The 18,468-nt window shown below is 39.3% G+C and overlaps 4 protein-coding genes and 1 pseudogene across 4 annotated transcripts; 2 read left to right on the top strand and 3 right to left on the bottom strand.

Moving 5' to 3' along the window:
* Positions 1-1,461: 1,461 nt before the first annotated feature.
* Positions 1,462-2,784, top strand: LOC120412417 (origin recognition complex subunit 5-like; annotated as a pseudogene).
* Positions 2,785-2,822: 38 nt separating this feature from the next.
* Positions 2,823-3,661, bottom strand: LOC120412414 (DNA polymerase subunit gamma-2, mitochondrial-like). The gene is made up of 2 exons (XM_039572877.2): positions 3,162-3,661; positions 2,823-3,104 (listed from the first exon to the last, which is right to left on the bottom strand). Exons 1-2 carry the CDS (start codon positions 3,520-3,522, stop codon positions 2,845-2,847), a joined length of 621 nt encoding a protein of 206 aa, XP_039428811.1. The 5' UTR covers positions 3,523-3,661; the 3' UTR covers positions 2,823-2,844.
* Positions 3,662-3,720: 59 nt separating this feature from the next.
* On the bottom strand, positions 3,721-5,074 carry LOC120412415 (glutamyl-tRNA(Gln) amidotransferase subunit C-4, mitochondrial-like). The gene is made up of 2 exons (XM_039572878.2): positions 4,419-5,074; positions 3,721-4,341 (listed from the first exon to the last, which is right to left on the bottom strand). The coding sequence occupies exon 2, from the start codon at positions 4,242-4,244 to the stop codon at positions 3,726-3,728; it is 519 nt and encodes a 172-aa protein (XP_039428812.1). The 5' UTR covers positions 4,245-4,341; positions 4,419-5,074; the 3' UTR covers positions 3,721-3,725.
* Positions 5,075-7,639: 2,565 nt separating this feature from the next.
* On the bottom strand, positions 7,640-8,507 carry LOC120412425 (collagenase-like). The gene has a single exon (XM_039572886.2). It carries the CDS (start codon positions 8,505-8,507, stop codon positions 7,728-7,730), a length of 780 nt encoding a protein of 259 aa, XP_039428820.1. The 3' UTR covers positions 7,640-7,727.
* Positions 8,508-13,388: 4,881 nt separating this feature from the next.
* Positions 13,389-17,386, top strand: LOC120412428 (peptidyl-prolyl cis-trans isomerase 5). The gene is made up of 3 exons (XM_039572887.2): positions 13,389-13,580; positions 14,119-14,246; positions 16,861-17,386. The coding sequence occupies exons 1-3, from the start codon at positions 13,506-13,508 to the stop codon at positions 17,261-17,263; spliced, it is 606 nt and encodes a 201-aa protein (XP_039428821.1). The 5' UTR covers positions 13,389-13,505; the 3' UTR covers positions 17,264-17,386.
* Positions 17,387-18,468: the final 1,082 nt, after the last annotated feature.

The following is an 18,468-nucleotide window of genomic DNA, read 5'->3' as shown; positions in this document are numbered from 1 at the left end:
TTTTTTTTGCGTGAAAGGTAGATGTTGGAGATGTGATGCCTTGATGCTTGAGTTTGCCGCCGATGTGTTGAATTTTCTGCGCCTTTATCCATTCGCCCAATTTGAAGTTGGCTTACCGCAGCTGTTTTTAAACCTACCAATGCTTGTACTTTGCATGATACCTAAAATAACTCTGTGATATATGCTCCGTCAGACTCTGCTGGGGCAGGTTCGTTCATTATGACCAGTACCCCAGTACCCACGGCGAATTCTGAAGATTCTTTAAGCACCGAAGAGGCCCGAAAAATGACAACCTTTAGGCCAACCTACATTTTTCAAAAGAAGCGATTCTCTTTCATAATAATCGCAACTTGATCGCAACATTAGTCCTCATTTTGTTTATTCAGCTCTTACGAAAAATTTCGATAAGGACTGAAAAAAACGACAGCACCTGCTAAAGCATGAAATCACGGTGAATCTCAGCCACCAACTGACAGCGGAAATTTTCTCCGCAGGTTTGTGATGGTTGTTCTAGTTGAAGGGATGAGCGAGTAAGAAATGTGTTTATTTTCGTTTGCTTCATTCTCTCTCTTTCACACCTCTACTGTGTTGCCAGTTAATGGGAAAAAAAATCCAGCAGTGTTGCTAGGAGCAGCATTAATTCAGCTGCATTTCAGCAAAGCCTAAAGCAATTGTTTTAGAGCTGATTTGTTTTGATCTTAGCTGTTTTATGACTAACTAGCTGGTGAATGCTGATGAACTGCTAATTTATGATTTATATTAATGCTGGATGGTTACTTGGGTAGATACATGTTATCAATTCTAGAGTAAATTTTCAAAAGGTCCTATGCGACAAAAGTAAACAAACTGAGTTATTTATTGCATTACATTCTGCAAGCTGGAAACTACACTCACCGCTTATCCAATTTCTTCAAAGCCTTTTATTTTTAAAATTATTGATAAAATACAAAACAACCTAAAAGCATTCTTAATAAATTCTACACCAAATAAATATAGGTCGTTTTACCACACGGGAGTCCTATGTGCAATCGAGTTAAACGTGCACATAGAACCGTAGCAAATCAACCTATGGAACATTAATATATTTTTTTATGCTGATGCACATACGCCCACATCAAAATGACCTATGTACATGTTTATTAAGTTTATTTGAAAATATGTATAAGTCGTATTTTAATAAAATTCTAAAACATAAATATTTTACAACTTTCATGTTTGTACAATCCACGCACAACGTGTAGTCATCAGCTGGAAGAGAGCATGAAATGTTTCAATGCTGTCAAAGCAAAAGAGAGAAGTTCAATTCACCCTATCTGCACTCTCTCGAATTTGACAGATACGCCACCCAAAAACTTGGGAGCATAACACCAACAAGGCAGCATAAAAAATCATAAAATTTGTGCATATAGGTCGTTTTGTACGGTTCAGTTTTTTGTTGTTTTTAAAGGCGATTTTTCACTGATGGAGGTAAGTCTTCATAAAATAGATAACTCAGTTTTTTTTAAGGAGTCATTCCAGATTCCCGGGATTGGACGGCATCGTGCGAAAGAACGCCGTAGGAACGAGGATTCGCCGAAGTCCATCCTGAACCGGCTGACCGGTCACGTCCCGTGCGCGGCCAACGGGTACGCCTCGCTGGCCAGCGTCGACTCCATGAAGGACTTTGTGGCCCAGCTGGCGCGACTGTCGCCCTCGCGAAGCTACATCGTCGTGCTGGAGAACGCCGAACGGGTGCACGACATGGACCACAACGTGCTGCCAATGTTGCTGCGACTGCCGGAGGTGACCGGGCTGAACGTGTACGTACTGCTCGTGTGTCGGATTTACCGTTTGAAAAGTACTTTGTCAGGACAGGGCTCGCGCCGGTAGTGGCCGAGTACAGCAAGAAGGACATTCTGGTGATTCGAGGCGGTGCGGGAGCAATTAAGGATTGAGTTTGAGTAAGGGTTATTTTGGATGTTTTAGGGCAATTTGTGATACTGATTGGTTGTACTTTTTAGGTTCTACAAGCATGCCAACTTTTCGGAGGAGGAAATTGATAAGCGTCTGAAGATTGTGGAGATGCTGACGCCCGATTTCTAAGAAAACTTCCTGAACGTGTTCTTCAAGGTGTGTCGCGACTTGAAGGAGCTGCAGCTGGTTGCGCTCGAGTGCTTCCACAAGTACTGCGAACCGGTGCTGGACGGGACGATTGCCGCGGACGACGTGACCCGGCTTTGGCGGAGTATTTCTAAAACTATGAAACTTGGCCTCGGGACAATCTACATGCGCATGGGGAACGTCAACCAGGAGTTGCTACGTCTCATCACCGTCGACGGCCAGACTTCTTCGGAATCCGTCGAGCAGATGCAAACGATGAAGCGGCTGGCGCAAATCTGGAACTGCCCTTCTACGCCAAGTTCCTGCTGATTGCGGCGTACCTCGCGAGTCACAACGCCACCAAGGAGGACAAACGACTGTTTATGAAATATCACGGCAAGCAGAAGAAGCGCCTCCAGTCGGTCGGAGAAGATGGCTACCCAGCTGGGACCGAAGGCGTTCACCATCGACCGGCTGTTGGCAATCTTTTACGACATTCTGGACGAGAAGGTCGGCCTGACGTGCAACTTATTGGCGCAAATCTCAACGCTGATTCATCTCAAGTTCCTGAACTTTGCCTCAGGCGAGGGAACCATCATGGACGGCAGCGCGCGACTTCAGTGCACCGTATGAATGGACTTTATCGTGCATATCGGCAAGATGGTCGGCTTCAACGTGAGACAATACCTGTGCGATTTCTTCTAAGCTTGCGCTTGCGTGTGTTTGTATTTATTAAACTCAACTTGTTACTATTTTCAATAAAATTTATTCTGGTAAATCCGAGATGTGAATCGTTTCGCTGAGGGTGGTGTCGCGGGACCGCAGCTGAAAGAGGCCACTCTGGAGACACTGGTCGCGCAGCAGCAGGCAGTACGGGACGGCAATCGAGTCGAGGTGGTGCAGCTGTTTGGCCAGGGAACGACCGCCGTTACGCTCGGAGCAGTCGAGCACGGGAAGGTTCGCTTTGCGCAGCACGTTGCACAGGTGTTTGGCCAGGTCGCGCAACTCCGGCATTAGGGCGGGGTCTGGAAAGCGAGAAAGACAGTTACAACTCAAATCAGAAACAAGAACGCAGTACTTACCGTCGGAAAGACACACGATACCACACTTGAACGGCGCCAGCTTGCGGTGAATCCTCACGCTTGCATCGCCGCCACTTTCAAACGCATCCAGCACGATCTGCAGCGTGGCCACTTCGACGCACTGACGCAGCCGCAGCATACTGGGCCGAATCCTTTTACTGCTGGTTCGGCCCACCTTGAATCGAAAGTCCCCCAGCTCTTCCTCTAGGGCGGCGGCGTCCGCCGGAAAGAGTTCCAGCTGTTCCAGCGTGAGTTCCTCTCCGCCAAGGCGACTCTTGATGGCGACGGATTGAACGCGCGTGTCCGCATCCTGGCGGGGGTCCGAAATGAAGAACCGGCCCGGATCGCACGCGTAACGCATCTAACAAATCTTGCGCTGACGTTGGACCTTGTACATGAACTCACTGGAGGTCGACAGGTTGATCAGGTATCGGCAGGAGAGCGTGTGACCTTGGTCCAGATTAAGGGTCTAGAAATCATTCAAGGGAAGCTTTCCGTTCGCAAATCGCTCCTCTATTGTAACTCCAAACGGTACATTCGGATCAAAGGTTTTCTTTACAAAGCTCACTTCCTCGGTTCCTGCTCGAGTGGAATATTTTCCGGTGGCGCCACAAAGTTCTCCTCCTCGGTAACACGTGCATTCCTCAGCACATCCTGCTGGATGTTCCCGTCGGACACGCGGTCCTCGCGCAGCGTCAACCGCTCCCGCTCCAGCACCGTGTACAGCGGTTCTACGCCGTCGGTGTCCACGGACAGAATCTGCGACGCAAACTCGATCGCGTCCTCGAGCGTCTGGTGGGCCTCGGCGCTGTCCAGATCCACCAGGCTTAACCGCTCCAGCAGCTGCACCGTTTGGGCGTCCACCGGGATGCGGGTTGGTGTCGACTGGCCGTCAATCGTAGATTTGTGTGGACGCTGGGGAACCTTGCTCGGATGTTTAAGCTCGTGGAAATTGATCTTTTGCCGGGTGCTCTTTTCCTGTGTCCCGGATAAATCGGCCGGCTTCGTTGAGGCAAAGCTCCTCACCAGCGAGTGGAGGGTGCGTCCCGGGGGTTGTCGTAGATGGAACGGAATTCTAATCATGTCACACGAGGAGCCGAACACGGGATTGATAAGCTGAATGTGGGTTTGTTTTGAATGTTGCGTGATGCGCAAGAGGAGAATCAGCAGTCGTCATCGTCTGTAATAAAAATTAAACGCAAAGAAACGAATAAATTACGAGCTGTCACCGTACTGTAAACTCGAATAAAAACTTACCTGAACACAAGTGTTTCAATTTGACAAGAATAAAAACACTTAAAAACGGGAAAAAAGCAAAAAAAACAAACGAAAATTGTCAAAACACCCAAAGTTCTATGCGTACTCTGCAAAATATTATTTACATTGCCGGATAGGTCGATTTTCCAGCACCTATCTGACAGATGCCGACGGAAGCGCTGATTGGTCAGCTTATTCTCATAACGGTTTCTCTCTCCCGCTCTGGAAGCATTGAAACATTTCATACTCTCGATCAGCTGATGACAACACGTTGCGCGAGGGTGGGGTAAACATAATTATAATAAAAAAGTTGTTTTATTTTAATCAGGATTTGAATTTAATTTGGAAAAGTCTTATGTGCAATGTTACACGAATTAGGTCCAATGTGCTAAGTCCTATGTGTAAAATTTGTCCTATGTAACGTGTCCTATGTGCACTCACAGGTCGTATGAAACAAATTGCTTCAGAAATCAGTTTAAACTAGACTTTTGATAATTCCCGTTAAGTACACATAAAACGCATCGATTCAGGTCCATTTTGGCGTTTTTAGAATTCAAAAATACTCAAACGTGTTTAAATGGGATTTAAAAATGTTACACAAAACTTCAACATGAAATTTCTCAGAATGAGGATTTTGCACATAGGACCTTTTGAAAATTTTCTCTAGAATTAATGTAAGGAAGCTGTGAAAAATATAAATATAAATATCCCGTGGAAACAACGACGCAGGCCAAACACGATCGAAGCAGGCCTTGCCTCGCAAAGAGCAACGGCGAGACTGGCCAGCTTCTTTCAAATACACTTTTTTCTTCTTTTTCTTCCGCGCGAAACAACGACGCAGGCCAAACACGATCGAAGCAGGCCTTGCCTCGCAAAGAGCAACGGCGAGACTCGATTATGAAGGGAAAAACACATGTTTTAAAAAAATCTTGGGTTTACGCTATTTGTTCATAGGTGTCATGTGTCTTTTAGCTTTGCTGCAAATCCACTATAATGGACGTCAAATAACATCACCAAACCGAAAACCACGTTTGAATTCATTGTATTTTTAGAATTATAAGCAAAAATGTAAATTTATTGACAAAACCATGCAAATGTTGTTTATTTAGAGGATTTCTGAAAAGTTGGATTGTTCAAAAAAGTTTTTCCAATGTTTATAATGTTACTAGATGTTATTACCAAGGTAAAGAAACAACAACGGAACCTTCAAATCATTTAAAAGCTTGGTGGTGGAAGTGTTAAATTAAAATCCACTTGAGGGCAGACCACCCTTTTTCTGCCTTATAAAAATAATCAAATGTTACGAAATTTGAGCTAAATGGAGCATTTAACTGCTGGTAGCTTCACAAATCACGTAAATTGCAGCATCAGTTGATTTTTAATTTGTTTTGATGCTTATTTTTAAAAATAATATCTTATTGCAACATATTAAGGCCGTTGCAAATATTTTTCAAAGTTTATGTCCGGGGGGGACAGGCCATCTTTGAAGGGGGGGACGAAAAACTTCAAAACGTCAATGAAAATTTATGTTTAATCAACTAAAAACCAGTTAAAATGCATTTTCCCGCGTTTACAAAATCGTTTAAATCAAAAAAATATTGAAAAGTGTTACTTTTCGAAATAAGTGCTGAAAAGTTCAATTTTTCAGAACTCATTTGAGTGCCGAAAAGTAGAACTTTTCAGCATTTATTTTGAAAAGTGTTGCTATTTGGTTCTGTTATTTTTGGTACAGAAAAGTAGGCTATTTCGTCGTTCAAGAATGACAGGAAAAGTAAGTAGTTTCACGACGGAATTGCAAAAAATGCATTTTAAAACACTTTTTTCATCCAAATGTTGAAACCTAGGCTTGTAATTTCAATTTTATTATTTTTTTTTATTGTTTTGTCCCCCTCGACTTTGGTCAGAGCCGAGGGACATAAACTTCAAAAAATATTTGCAACGTCCTAACAATATTTTCAAAAATGTTTGTTTTGGTAAATTATTATTTTTATAAAAGTGGTCTATCTTCATGGAAACTATTTTAGAAAGGTTTCTTAAGTCATTTCTTATCTCCCTTCAACGTTTTATTAGGCGAAATGGCTTGTTTTCTAAGGTGAAAAGTATTTTTTTTTTAAATTATAGTTACAAGCAAAAAAAAATTATCCCATAGTATAAGCCTACTACACTGAATTCATAAATCTTTGTGTTTTCCTATGGTTTTTGGCATATTTTACTTAGCCATTCTGCCCCCCTGCCCCTAAATCGTTTGTACAGTCCAAACTCTATTTTTCGAAGTTCTCGCGCAAATTGTACTTCTCATTTTTGATATTCGGATCTACGCAAAATAAGTTTGATCCACGAGAACAAAAATTACGAAAGTCCATACATTTTTAACAGATTGCTCAAACGAAACCATAACAACGTTTTTTTCCTAGGTATTTAAAAACGTGGGTTTTATAGAAAACCTAGATGTATGGGTATCAAAAGATCGAACATTTTTTATCCTTTCCGATGTCACATAGGTTGACTTGTGAATCGTGGACCGGTACGGATGCCGGCGGATTTTCCGACGACGTAATTCCGGGTTGGTACGTTTATTTAGCAATTCTTTGGTAATATATTGACATTTAGTTGAATTAAAAGTTTGCGAAAATAAGTTTAGATAAGTTTTATATAGAATTCCCAGAGTTATATAAACTTTTATACTAAGTAATCAGTAAACTTTATATTCAATCAAAATTATTTTTTTAATTAGTCAAGGATGCCTATTTGGAGTTGGGAGACTGGATTTATGGTGATTTGTCAACAAATAACATTATTTATGTTAATTTTTCGAAAGGTGTACAAACTTTTTTTGCACCTTTTTTATTTTCGTAATAGTATTTGTTGTATAACTTTTTATAGAAATCATCTTTTCATGAGCTTTTTGTAGCAAAATGTTCGGCATGAGTTTCTGAACAAAACGTAGTACTAGGTTTCTGCAAAACTTTAAATTGTTTACATGTTTCTTCACAAAATGTGCATAGTGCCCAAGGGGTGTAAATACTTTTTTTACATACTGTATAGTTAATCAAGAAAAAAAATAAAAATGTTTTGTTGCCTTATTTTGGGTTGTTGCCCTCAAATGTTAAATCAAAAATACTCCGCAGTGTTCTGGAAATATTTAATCCAATAATAGAAGTTTCATAAAGTCAGGGCTGTATTGGGAATTCACAATGATTTAAATATATTAAAGGTTTTTATTGTTTTTTATTATTATTATTTTTTTGTTTTTGATTAAGTATCCGACAGCTTACGTTAGCGACTGGACATTCTAACAGAAAAAAAAACTTACAACGGCAATCCCGTTTTGCTCCGAATCCAATCTACGTGACTGGTAACGCGCGTAAACCCAACCGGTATCCCTCTTTGACACGAGATGAAACTGCCAAAACTTGTGATCCCAATAAGTGTCCCGTCCCGCACCGAAACCAACGGACCACCGGAATCTCCGTAGCAGGTCGACTCTTGGTTCGAACCAGCGGCACACAGGGTCGATGGGTGGACCAAACCAAAATGCACAAACACGCACTCCTGGTTTGAGATCACCTTTAAGGTAGCGTACTGCAGCTCGATGGCAGAATCGCTATCATCCGTCGTTTGTCCCCAACCGCTGGCGACGCCCATTTCTCCGTAGTAGTTCTGGGAACCCGTGGCCATCCGGATCGGACGAATTCTTTCGTTGAATTGAACTTCCCGCGGAAGTTTCACCAGCGCCACATCATTAATAAAAGAATTCTCATCATACTTTTCATGGATGTAGAACTCGCTACCGACTATCATGACTCGGCCGTCGTCCAAAATCGGCAACGGTGTATTCGTACCCATAATGGCCAAGAATACATCGGCGTTAATGAAGCAATGAGCGGCTGTGACGATCCACTGGTTGGAAATCAAACTTCCACCGCAGAGATAATAGCTGTCTCCTTTTCTGATCGCGAAAAACACCTGATGTGGAAATTGTTTGTCTGCGGCAGGCTGCCCGTTGATAATGTTGGTCGGTTTCAGAATCTGAGGCTGAACGGTGGACATCGCCGTCGCAAACATGATCGCCATCAGCCAGAGGATCATGCTGAAGAATGCGCGTCTTTTTGCAGTACAATTCACACTAAACCAATGACCCAAGTCGACTGTTGGGTGTAAGCGCGTTGCGTTGTCGAAATCATGCATTTCTTTGAGAAAGCTTAAAAAAAGAAAAAAAAAACGCTGCATGATATTCTCTAATTAGAGAAATCCGGTTTTTGCTTTTCGGGGTTGGATTACGCCTTCTCGTTATCGTGCTTTCTTGTTGCAAGTAAAAATTGAAGTTACTATCAATGGTTCACACTAAAATTTGGTTATAAATCCAATCAAATAGAACTCATTTTTAATTTTGTTTATATGGAATATTCTTGCAAAATCCATTTTTGCAAAAGAGTTTAATAACAGTTTGGGTTATCATAACAAAATTTGTTATTGGTCTGATAATGGTTGAAAGCCAAACCCGGGCAGACGGTAATAACAAAATTCATGCCATTTCAATAACAAATATTGTTAAAATAACAGAAAGTGTTATGGAATCTTCTTGAAAAATCATTTTTTGCATAAAAGTTTAATGACAGTTTATGTTATCATAACAAAACTTGTTATTGGTCTGATTTTGGTTGAAAGCCAAAAATAATTGGGAAAAACATTTTTTTGTTATGGAAGGATACCACAAACTGTTTAAAGGATGATCGGATTAGTTGTTAAAATAACAAAAAATAATAACAAAGATTTATTCGAAGATTAGCTAAAAATATTTTTAGTCTGTTATTACAATAACAATCCAATAGCATAAAAATCATAATGACGGATAACAAATCTTGTTATAAATAACATAAAATGTTATTGGCCTAGTATTTTCAAATATCAAAGTGTTATTCCCAAGTTATTTGAAACAACTTTGGAATAACAAATTTTGTTATGGAAATAATTCCAACTGTTATTGGGATGATCGTATTAGTTGTAAAAAACATGAAAGAATAACAACCTTGGGCATGAGTAAGGACCTCGACGCCGTTAGCAATGTTGGCTTTAAAATAAAATTTCGTGATAATATCACTTCCCCCCAGCCAACATTTTTGCCATGCGAAGCGGGCCTCGACGCTGTGTCTAGGTTTAATTCCTAGCTAGGAGCCATCAGTGTCTTAAGAGGTGGTCCCAAGGCCGAGTAGGAGTTCATGAAGCAAATTAGTCGTCTCCCACCCCTTTTAAATTGAAAAATGAACTCTGAAACCAGCGCTTACTCACAACAGAAACAGAGGCCTCTTCTAGGCATTGTAGGATAGAATAGATTTTGAAATTTATTTAAAAAAAATATTATTACGTAGCATTTTGATATGTCAAAATTTCCATAGAGTCTCGGTCAATCAATAGTGCGATGATATCGGACAAAATTCGTTAATCTGTTGAACTAACGGTTTTCGGATTATGGTTGTATCGACCATTGTTGCGAATCGAGGGTCTACTGGAGCCTTGACGATCAAATGGAGCCTAACATTTCAAAAGGGCGCATGGGTTTTGTGAACAGGAGTGTGTCTCCTTCACTCAAATGACAGTTTACATAAGGTATAATAGAGATGCACTCTTGTTTGCAAAGCTCTATGCCCTAATGAAATGAATGGCATGAAATAGTCGTCTTAATTACTAGTGTTCAACTTATGAACTGTTCATTTATGTTTATTGGTTTTTGGAAGCGGCAAGACTGGTTTAAAAACAAGATCCTTAACCTTATTTGGCGTTATAATAAAACATTCGGGGATTTGAGATTAAATTTACTTTCAGACAGTTTAGTTTAGGTTGTTGATTAAAGTTAGATAGTTTTCCGTAGATGAATAATTGGACTTAAATGATTAGTTGATTTGAACGAAGTGTAACATTTCATTGGCAGATCTGTTTCTAGTTGTAATGTACGACAAGACTATTGACGGACGTGACAGGTCGGCAGTTAGTTTTCATTTTTTTTCTCTAGTATTTTTTATTTCCTTTAAATTTGGAATACATCATAGGTTTCTTTTGTATAGATCTCCGATTAGTTACATTTTCTTATTTAATTAATTAATAATTTAATTTATTCCGGGCCTTCTTACTTTGAATCACAATTTCAGATTTTCTTTATTCAGTGTTAAACTTAGATTACCGTAACTGCTCAAATCATCCAAGTTCTTACTACTCAAATCATCCAAGTAATTACTACATCAACACTAATTTTCTTTCACCTCCCCCCTCCCGATCCCCTATATCTTCCGGTGGTGTTCATTTGGTATGCAATACTAGTTCGGCCACTACCCTTTTTTCCACAAGAAACCGGACTTGGACTGACTTGAGGCCGCGTCCCCCACCTTGCTCCGTAAAACGAAAACGAAAACGAAAAAACATGAAAGAATAACAAGGATTTGTTCGAAGAATAACTCAAAATGTTATTAGTTTGTTGTTACAATAACAATCGAATAACAAAAAAATCATCACGGAGAATAACAAAACTTGTTATAAATAACATAAAATGTTATTGGCCTAGTTTAAATCCAAGATGCTGGTCAAAAAAAGTAGCGTTGAAATATTAAAACATGCATTTTGTAATTTAATAGGCTATAATATATTTAAATTTTAGCAAAGTGGGATCGCAGAACTTGTGTCCGATTTTCAATGTTAAAATATGAAACATTCGTGAAATTTTCCGATCTTTCCGAAATTTTGAATTCAAGACTAACATTTCAAAAGGGCCAAACATTCAATATTACGCCTTTTTGAAATGTTAGTCTTGATTCAAAAAAATCGAAAATATTTTTTTTCGGAATGATCGGAAAATTTCACGAATGTTTCATTTTTTACCATTGAAAATCGAACAATTAGGGGAACTATACCCTTTCTCAGCCTATTTCTATTATCGGCCTATCAGCACTTTGATCATGAATTACAGCTTTCATAAAGTGATTTTGGCTGTTCCAAAGTAATAAATAGCTCAAATAAAAGTGAGCAAGCAACTCTCCATTGTTGACTCATCTGAAAATGTTGATTTAATAGTGGAAAACGGCAAAAGTGCTGAGAATTGGTCGAACGGCTTAGAGTGATTAAAATGGGTATATTTCCCCTAGGTGCTGAGATATCAACGTTAGAAAATGGTGGGTTGTTTGGGTGAGACTTAGAAAACATCAATTTTCCTGCTTTTTAAACCTTTGCATGCCAATATCTCAGCAACTAAAGGTCTTATCAACAAAGTTCAAAAAAAAAAAAAAACAAAATATAGAGAATTTTCTCAGCTTTTCAAAAATATTTTTTTTCAAAAGTGGGCAAACATGTGCACTAATTAAAAAAATGGAAAACTGCGACTATTTTCAAAAAAGTTACCTAAAAATGGCTATAACTTGAAAACGGTGCACTTTATGAAAATTTCACTAGAGTACTTTTTGATTGCAAATTTGATTTTACATCGAAAAATGAAGTTAAAAATTTTTCGAAATTTTCGACCAATATTTCAATTTTTTGAAAAAATTAGTGTTGATTCGAAAATTCATAACTCGGTCCAAAAATTTTTGCACAACCTGGAAATTTCTGAAAAGTTGGCATTTTATGTCCACATATCAAAAAATAAAAAAAAATAATAAAAAAAGTGTTTTTTTTCAAATCAAGTTTTAGTGACAAAAAGTTAAATTAAAAATCACCAATTTTTTTACCGTGTATCATTTTTTTTCAGTGTAGTCCTTATCCATACCTACAACTTTGCCGAAGACACCAAATCGATCAAAAAATTCCTTCAAAAGATACAGATTTTTGAATTTTCATATATCATTTTTGTATGGACAGCTGCCAAATTTGTATGGAAAATTATATGGACAAACTAATGATGCAAAATGGCTTCTTTGGGTGTACCAAAGGCACCAAAAAATTTTCAGCCGGATTAAAAAATACAAAAAAAAATCGAATGAGTTCTCAGAGAATTGCTCATTAAAAAAAAAAAGACACAAAAAATATTGTTTAGCGCCAAGACTTCCTTCCATAAACCGCGATAACACTTTTTTGAAATTCCAAACCCCCAACCTCACTGGGTAACAGTCCAATCAAAACGCACCGAAATCTACCTTACCATGCACAGAGACGCATTGCTGTAGCTATCTAGACAAGCTTACGCGTCAATTCGCCGTCAGTACAAAACTCGAGGGACCGGCTTTTTATTCATTTTGTTTTTCCTTCTATGCGATGTACCTAAAGGAACACGGCGGCTTGGCTCAACACGTAAGCAGATACAGGAATCTGTTGAAATGTTGACCCAAGGCATGTTCAGCATTCATTTTGAACTGTTTTGTTGAATCTGACTTTCTCTGCTTTAAAAAATAAAATCTTTTATTTAAAAAAATCTTTTTGCAATTCCGTCGTGAAACAACTTACTTTTCCTGTCATTCTTGAACGACGAAATAGCCTACTTTTCTGTACCAAAAATGACAGAATCGAATAGCAACACTTTTCAGCACTTGTTTCGAAAAGTAACACTTTTCTTTTTTTTTTATTTAAACGATTTATTGACAAAATACATGAAAATTTGACATAAAATTTTACTCAGTGTGTTTTTTGGAATTGCAAAAATGTTGTATGGAACTCGTTGCAAAACATGATTTTTTTCAGCACTCTTCGTATTTATCCAACTCGGTGAACCTCGTTGGATAAATGTACGACTCGTGCTGAAAAAATCCTCTTTTTGCAACTTGTTGCATAAACTACTATTTGGTGCTGTTATTTTGAGTGTTGAAAAGTAGGCCGTTTCGTCGTCCGAGAATGACGGGTTAAGTAAAAACACCGCATGTGTAAAAAAATAGTTTTTTGAGGATTTTTTTTTATGAGTTCCCAAAACGGCGTCATCCCTGTAAGGAACGTGAGGTCAGCCGCTGCTCGCGGAACCCCCATCGCTTAAACACATCTGCAGTGCCCTCGGGTCGGTCAATCTATCGTCAGACTTGGTCGGGGACGGTCGAGTTGTAGAGATTTATTTTTTAGCATAGTAAATTTGTAGCTAATTTAAACAGTCAACAAATTGTTGAGATTTCTGCCAAAAATATGAAACTGTTTGTGGTGCTTAGTGTGCTGCTCGTCGGAGCCCTGGCCTCGGATGGACCCAAAGTCACTGATAAGGTAAGCAAAGCGGCAGTCTTCTTCTTATTACAGTTATCTAGGCTTCTTTATGTATCGTTCTAAATTGAGTTATGAGCGCCTTTCTTCGGACATTTTCTTTTTCGCTTCGCCTTTTTATAAGGCGACCAAACCGGTTCCTTTATAATATGCTAACTGATTTTGAATTATGATGCGATGGTAATTGAACAATTGAGTTCATCTACTTCTCAGAAGGTTTGTTAACCCGACTTTGTAACGAGCTGCCTCCACAACCGGCGATCGTGGGATGAATTCTCGTTTGAATCCAGTTCTCGTTTTGTTCGCACTCTTCCTCTTACCCTTCATTTTATGGTATGATTACGTGTCTCTTTGTTGTCCGGTTGGCACTCGTTTTTTTTGTTTCACTGTTTTACGAGTCAAATTTGGAAAGCAGATGAAAAGTGCAAAAAAAGTTGGAAGAGAAAATGTTTGACGAACCGGAAGTGGCTCAATTTGAACTCTATTCAAAATTAGAAATTTTCGGGTTCCACCTCCATTAATCAAATTTGCATTCACACAGGTGTTCTTTGACATCACCATCGGGGGCAAGCCAGAAGGCCGGATCGTGATCGGTCTGTTCGGTGGCACCGTCCCGAAGACGGCCCGCAACTTCAAGGAGCTGGCCGAGAAGACCACCGTCGGCGAAGGGTAAGTGTAATTATTGTTTTCACAGCTCACATTCGATATTGTTTGCAAGCAAACCAGCTGAAAGTGTGCAGAGACAGCTGTGCGGTTGAACTTCCGGTGAAACAAACGTTTACCGATGTTAGTAATTAAAAGTGCTTCAATCGGCATTTTTTGTGTGATCTACTAATAGTTGGTTTGATGTGCGGATTTTAATTGCTACCTTTAGGAATCAGATTTTTTGCTGAAAAAGTATACGTCATCAATTTGATTTCAAAGCATAAATTCATCGCGAAACTTTCAACAGCGTAGTGTAGTTAACAGCTTTGTAAATTTTAAATTAATTTGATTGTTTAGTTTTCATTTTTTTGTTTATTAACATCAAATCAAGAATTTTATAATGTCCAATGTTCGAAACTTGTGCAGAATTCGGCCGATAACAAAGTTGGCTCTGAACTTTTTGACTACAGTCGAATTTCTGGTTGTCAATTTTCTCGGTCTCAATATTGCTCTATCTACCGATGAATTCTTCAGTCCCTTCAAGCGGCATACTTCGATTCTCTTCATTCCTCGATATTTTCTCTTGCTTGAAAGATCTCTACTTCAACGACCTGTTGGATTCTTTTGCGTTAAAAATCCCTTCCGGTTGTCAATAATTTCACTCTCTCATGGCTTGCATAGAATTTTTTCTTCGTGAAACGATGCTTTGAAGGATGCTTAACATTTGTTTGCTGGACGTTGCCATGATACAATGAAAACCATACTTTCAATCGATTCTTCATTTTGCATCGTTCACAGAATGATGATGATGATTCTCTTATTTGATGGTTCCGTCAAAATTGACAAATCTAGACTTTTTTGTTTGATAAGGTCCAATAAACCAAATTTTCAGTTTTTGCTTTTTGGGTTTTTTTAATACCCCTGACTCAAGGCGGTTTCAAAAACACCCAAAAAGCAAAAACTGGAAATTTGGTTTATTGGACCTTTTCAAAAAAAAAAACTCCAGAAATGAATAGTCCGGAGTTTTTTTTTAAATGTCTTACCTAAATCTAGAATTTAATTTGAATCATTCAAATAATTATTAGCAAAACCAATACAAAAGTCGTTTTCTTCCTTTTGTTAGAAATATTGTATGTTTCTCTCAAAAGTACACGCCGCGCGGCATTTCTGACTGTGCCTTAGAAAACATACCTGGCAACAAAGCCAGGTGATTCGAAGAAGAAGATCAACAAAAACAAAATACGCAGTATGGGATTTGACAGCGAGCATTTAGCGTAAGTCCGGCGCGTCGTTTCGAGGCTGATATGCCGCGTGTCTTTCTCGGGAATACGCGCAATACTTTTAAATTGCCATGATCCTAACATAATTTTAATCTAGTTTTCTGAGATCCGGCTTCGAAAAAGTAAATAAATATCACTTAAGTGGTCATAACCGTCATAACAAGAGATAGGGTAACAAGATCTTCAAAGTTTATGACTCATTAGGGTGGTTTTTCAATTGTTTATACAACGATGTGTCATTAGACAGACCCGTACAATATTTTTGTTTAGATTTTTAGAGAATCAACTTTAACGTGAAGACTTCCATCTTTGCCGTGAATTTTTGTTCAAAGATATAAATTTTGTGTCGCTGTCAATATTTTGACAAAATTCCTTCTACAACTTGTTTATAATAGTGCCCTACACATGCTGATTCCTTTTGGTAACGACTATCCCATTCCTTGCAAAGTTATGGAAATCGTCATTAATCAATGATCACCAACTAGGACGTCAATGATTGTGTGTGTGTGCAACCATCCAAACGGGACCACGCGGCCACTTCTTACAAATTGAGTTGTTTCCATGTATTTTTGGATCTACATTCTATACATGCAAATAACTCGCATAGGCATTTGGAAGGTGTTAGCTCTGCCGAGCTTCGGTGACCCATTTCTACGCTGGCTAGCCGAGCGCGAGGTACTTCAGCTTTATCGACAAGCCCCGCCCTGAAGAACGTTTGTATCAATCGGATTCAAACGTTATTTAGAACTTCCGAACCCTTGTCAAATGGACAAGGACCCAGCGCGTATATAATTGATAGTAACAGTATTCCTAATTCCAGTCATAGCTCACCAAGTGGTTAGCATTTTTGCTTACCAATTCAAAGGACGGGGGATCGAACCCCGACTCAAGCGACTTTGATTTTTCGTTCTTATTCAGTATTTCAAGTATTTCTAAGTCTTAAACTTTCTCGTTGGGAGCAGATGGGCATCAAACCCAGGACCATTCGCTTACAAAGTGAATATCGTAACCAGTCGGCCACGGCCGCTCCTTAACTAGGACGTCAATGATTGTACCACAAAATTATATACATTTTGAAACACATTTGATTTAGACCGAAAATTCTTTCAGACTGATTCATTTTGGTGCAGAAATTCGTTAAACTGAATTCAATACAGATAATTTCAGAGTGATGATCAATTTTCTTCGAAAATGATCAACGGCTTCACCTTTAAAAAAAATTATAAATTTACCTATGTAACTGTAAACTGGTTTGGCAAACAAACAATACAGACACAGTGTTCAAAGATTAAAGATTTTGTTTCACTTTTAACAAAAGAACATGTTTATAATTCATTTTCCATTCACTCTCTTTCCAGCTACAAGGGCAGCAAGTTCCACCGCGTCATCTCGGACTTTATGATTCAGGGTGGAGACTTTACGCGCGGCGACGGAACCGGCGGACGGTCCATCTACGGCGAGCGGTTCGCCGATGAGAACTTCAAGCTGAAGCACTACGGCGCCGGATGGCTGTCGATGGCCAACGCCGGCAAGGACACCAACGGATCGCAGTTCTTCATCACGGTCAAGGCGACCAGCTGGCTGGACGGACGCCACGTCGTGTTCGGCAAGGTGGTGGAGGGCATGGACGTCGTGCGGAAGATCGAAAAGACCGCCACCGACGGTCGGGACAAGCCCGTCCAGGATGTGGTCATTGCCGACAGTGGCTCGCTGCCGGTGGACACGCCGTACGCCGTGGAGAAGGCCGATGCGCGCGATTAGGGTTTTGGAACTTCCGGGTGGAGTGTGGAGGGGATACTGATCGAAAAGAGAGTGCATTTAATGTGATCAAAAGATGATAAATGAAAGATGAGTAATAAAATGAACGATGAATGATTTTTAAGAGAACTTTTTTTATTCAATATTTCTCACAAATGTCCTTATGCACTTTAAACTATGAGTTGTTCAATTGGACTGTACTACCCATGTTCGCATAAATGTCCCAGCAAGCTGAGAAAACGCATTTTAAGTTTGTCCCACGCATAAAATTACCTTTTAATTTTTCACGAAAAACCTGAATTTCCTCTGATTTCTAGAACAAAGTCCTGGATGTTTTAGGCTTTTCTGAGAGAGCACACGATTTTGAAACAACATGCATGAAAAACTCAAAATTGATGAAAATGTATATGGGACATTTATGCGATCAGGGGTAGTTTATCACCGTTTTACACTAAAACCCCGATGGTTTGACACCAAGTGTTGTCTAGCGAACGGGGTCACTTTTTGGTTTGGCACCATCTTTACACAAAGCTCACACTTACTACCAAAAGTTTGGTTTGATAGTAAGTGTGAGTCCCGTGTAAAAAGTGACAGTTTGAAACTTTTTAGTTTGAAATTGTTAAACCAACGGGGTACAAACTAATAAAGTGACCAACCACCGGGGGTTGAGTGAACGGATAATTGCCCCATGTTGGAAAACACGCATCTGAACTACTCGGATCTTCTTAAACCCTTCGTCAAATTTGCAGGGATTAGAGATATCCACGCGCGAGAGTTGGTAACAAAATGTACACGCAGACATAGACAAAACGAGTCAGCTGTGTCCTTTTTTTTACCACGAGCACGTGATAAACAGCTGGTTTTACAGACGATCAAATCATAAAATGCATTTTTTTTCAATATTTCTTTTCCGCCATATTGGCCGCCATCTTGGATTTAAAAATTCTAAATCACTTTAGCGTAGTTTGGGGGTCATACTTCATCTCGACAATCAAAAAAAGATAGCGAAATAGTAGCTTATGCAACAAGTTGCAAAAAGAAGATTTTTCAGCAACGAGGATTACCGAGTGCTGAAAAAAACAAGTTTTGCAACGAGTTGCTTACAACATTTTTTGCAATTCTGAAAATATAGAATGAAATTTTATGTCAAACATTCATGTGTTTAGTAAATTCACCGTTCAAAACAAAAAAAAAAATAAAAAAATGTT

This window comes from Culex pipiens, chromosome 3, assembly GCF_016801865.2.
Source record: "Culex pipiens pallens isolate TS chromosome 3, TS_CPP_V2, whole genome shotgun sequence".
NCBI classification, from domain to species: domain Eukaryota; kingdom Metazoa; phylum Arthropoda; class Insecta; order Diptera; family Culicidae; genus Culex; species Culex pipiens.
Note: the sequence above shows the minus strand (reverse complement) of the source record. Positions and strands in the feature narration are given on the sequence as shown.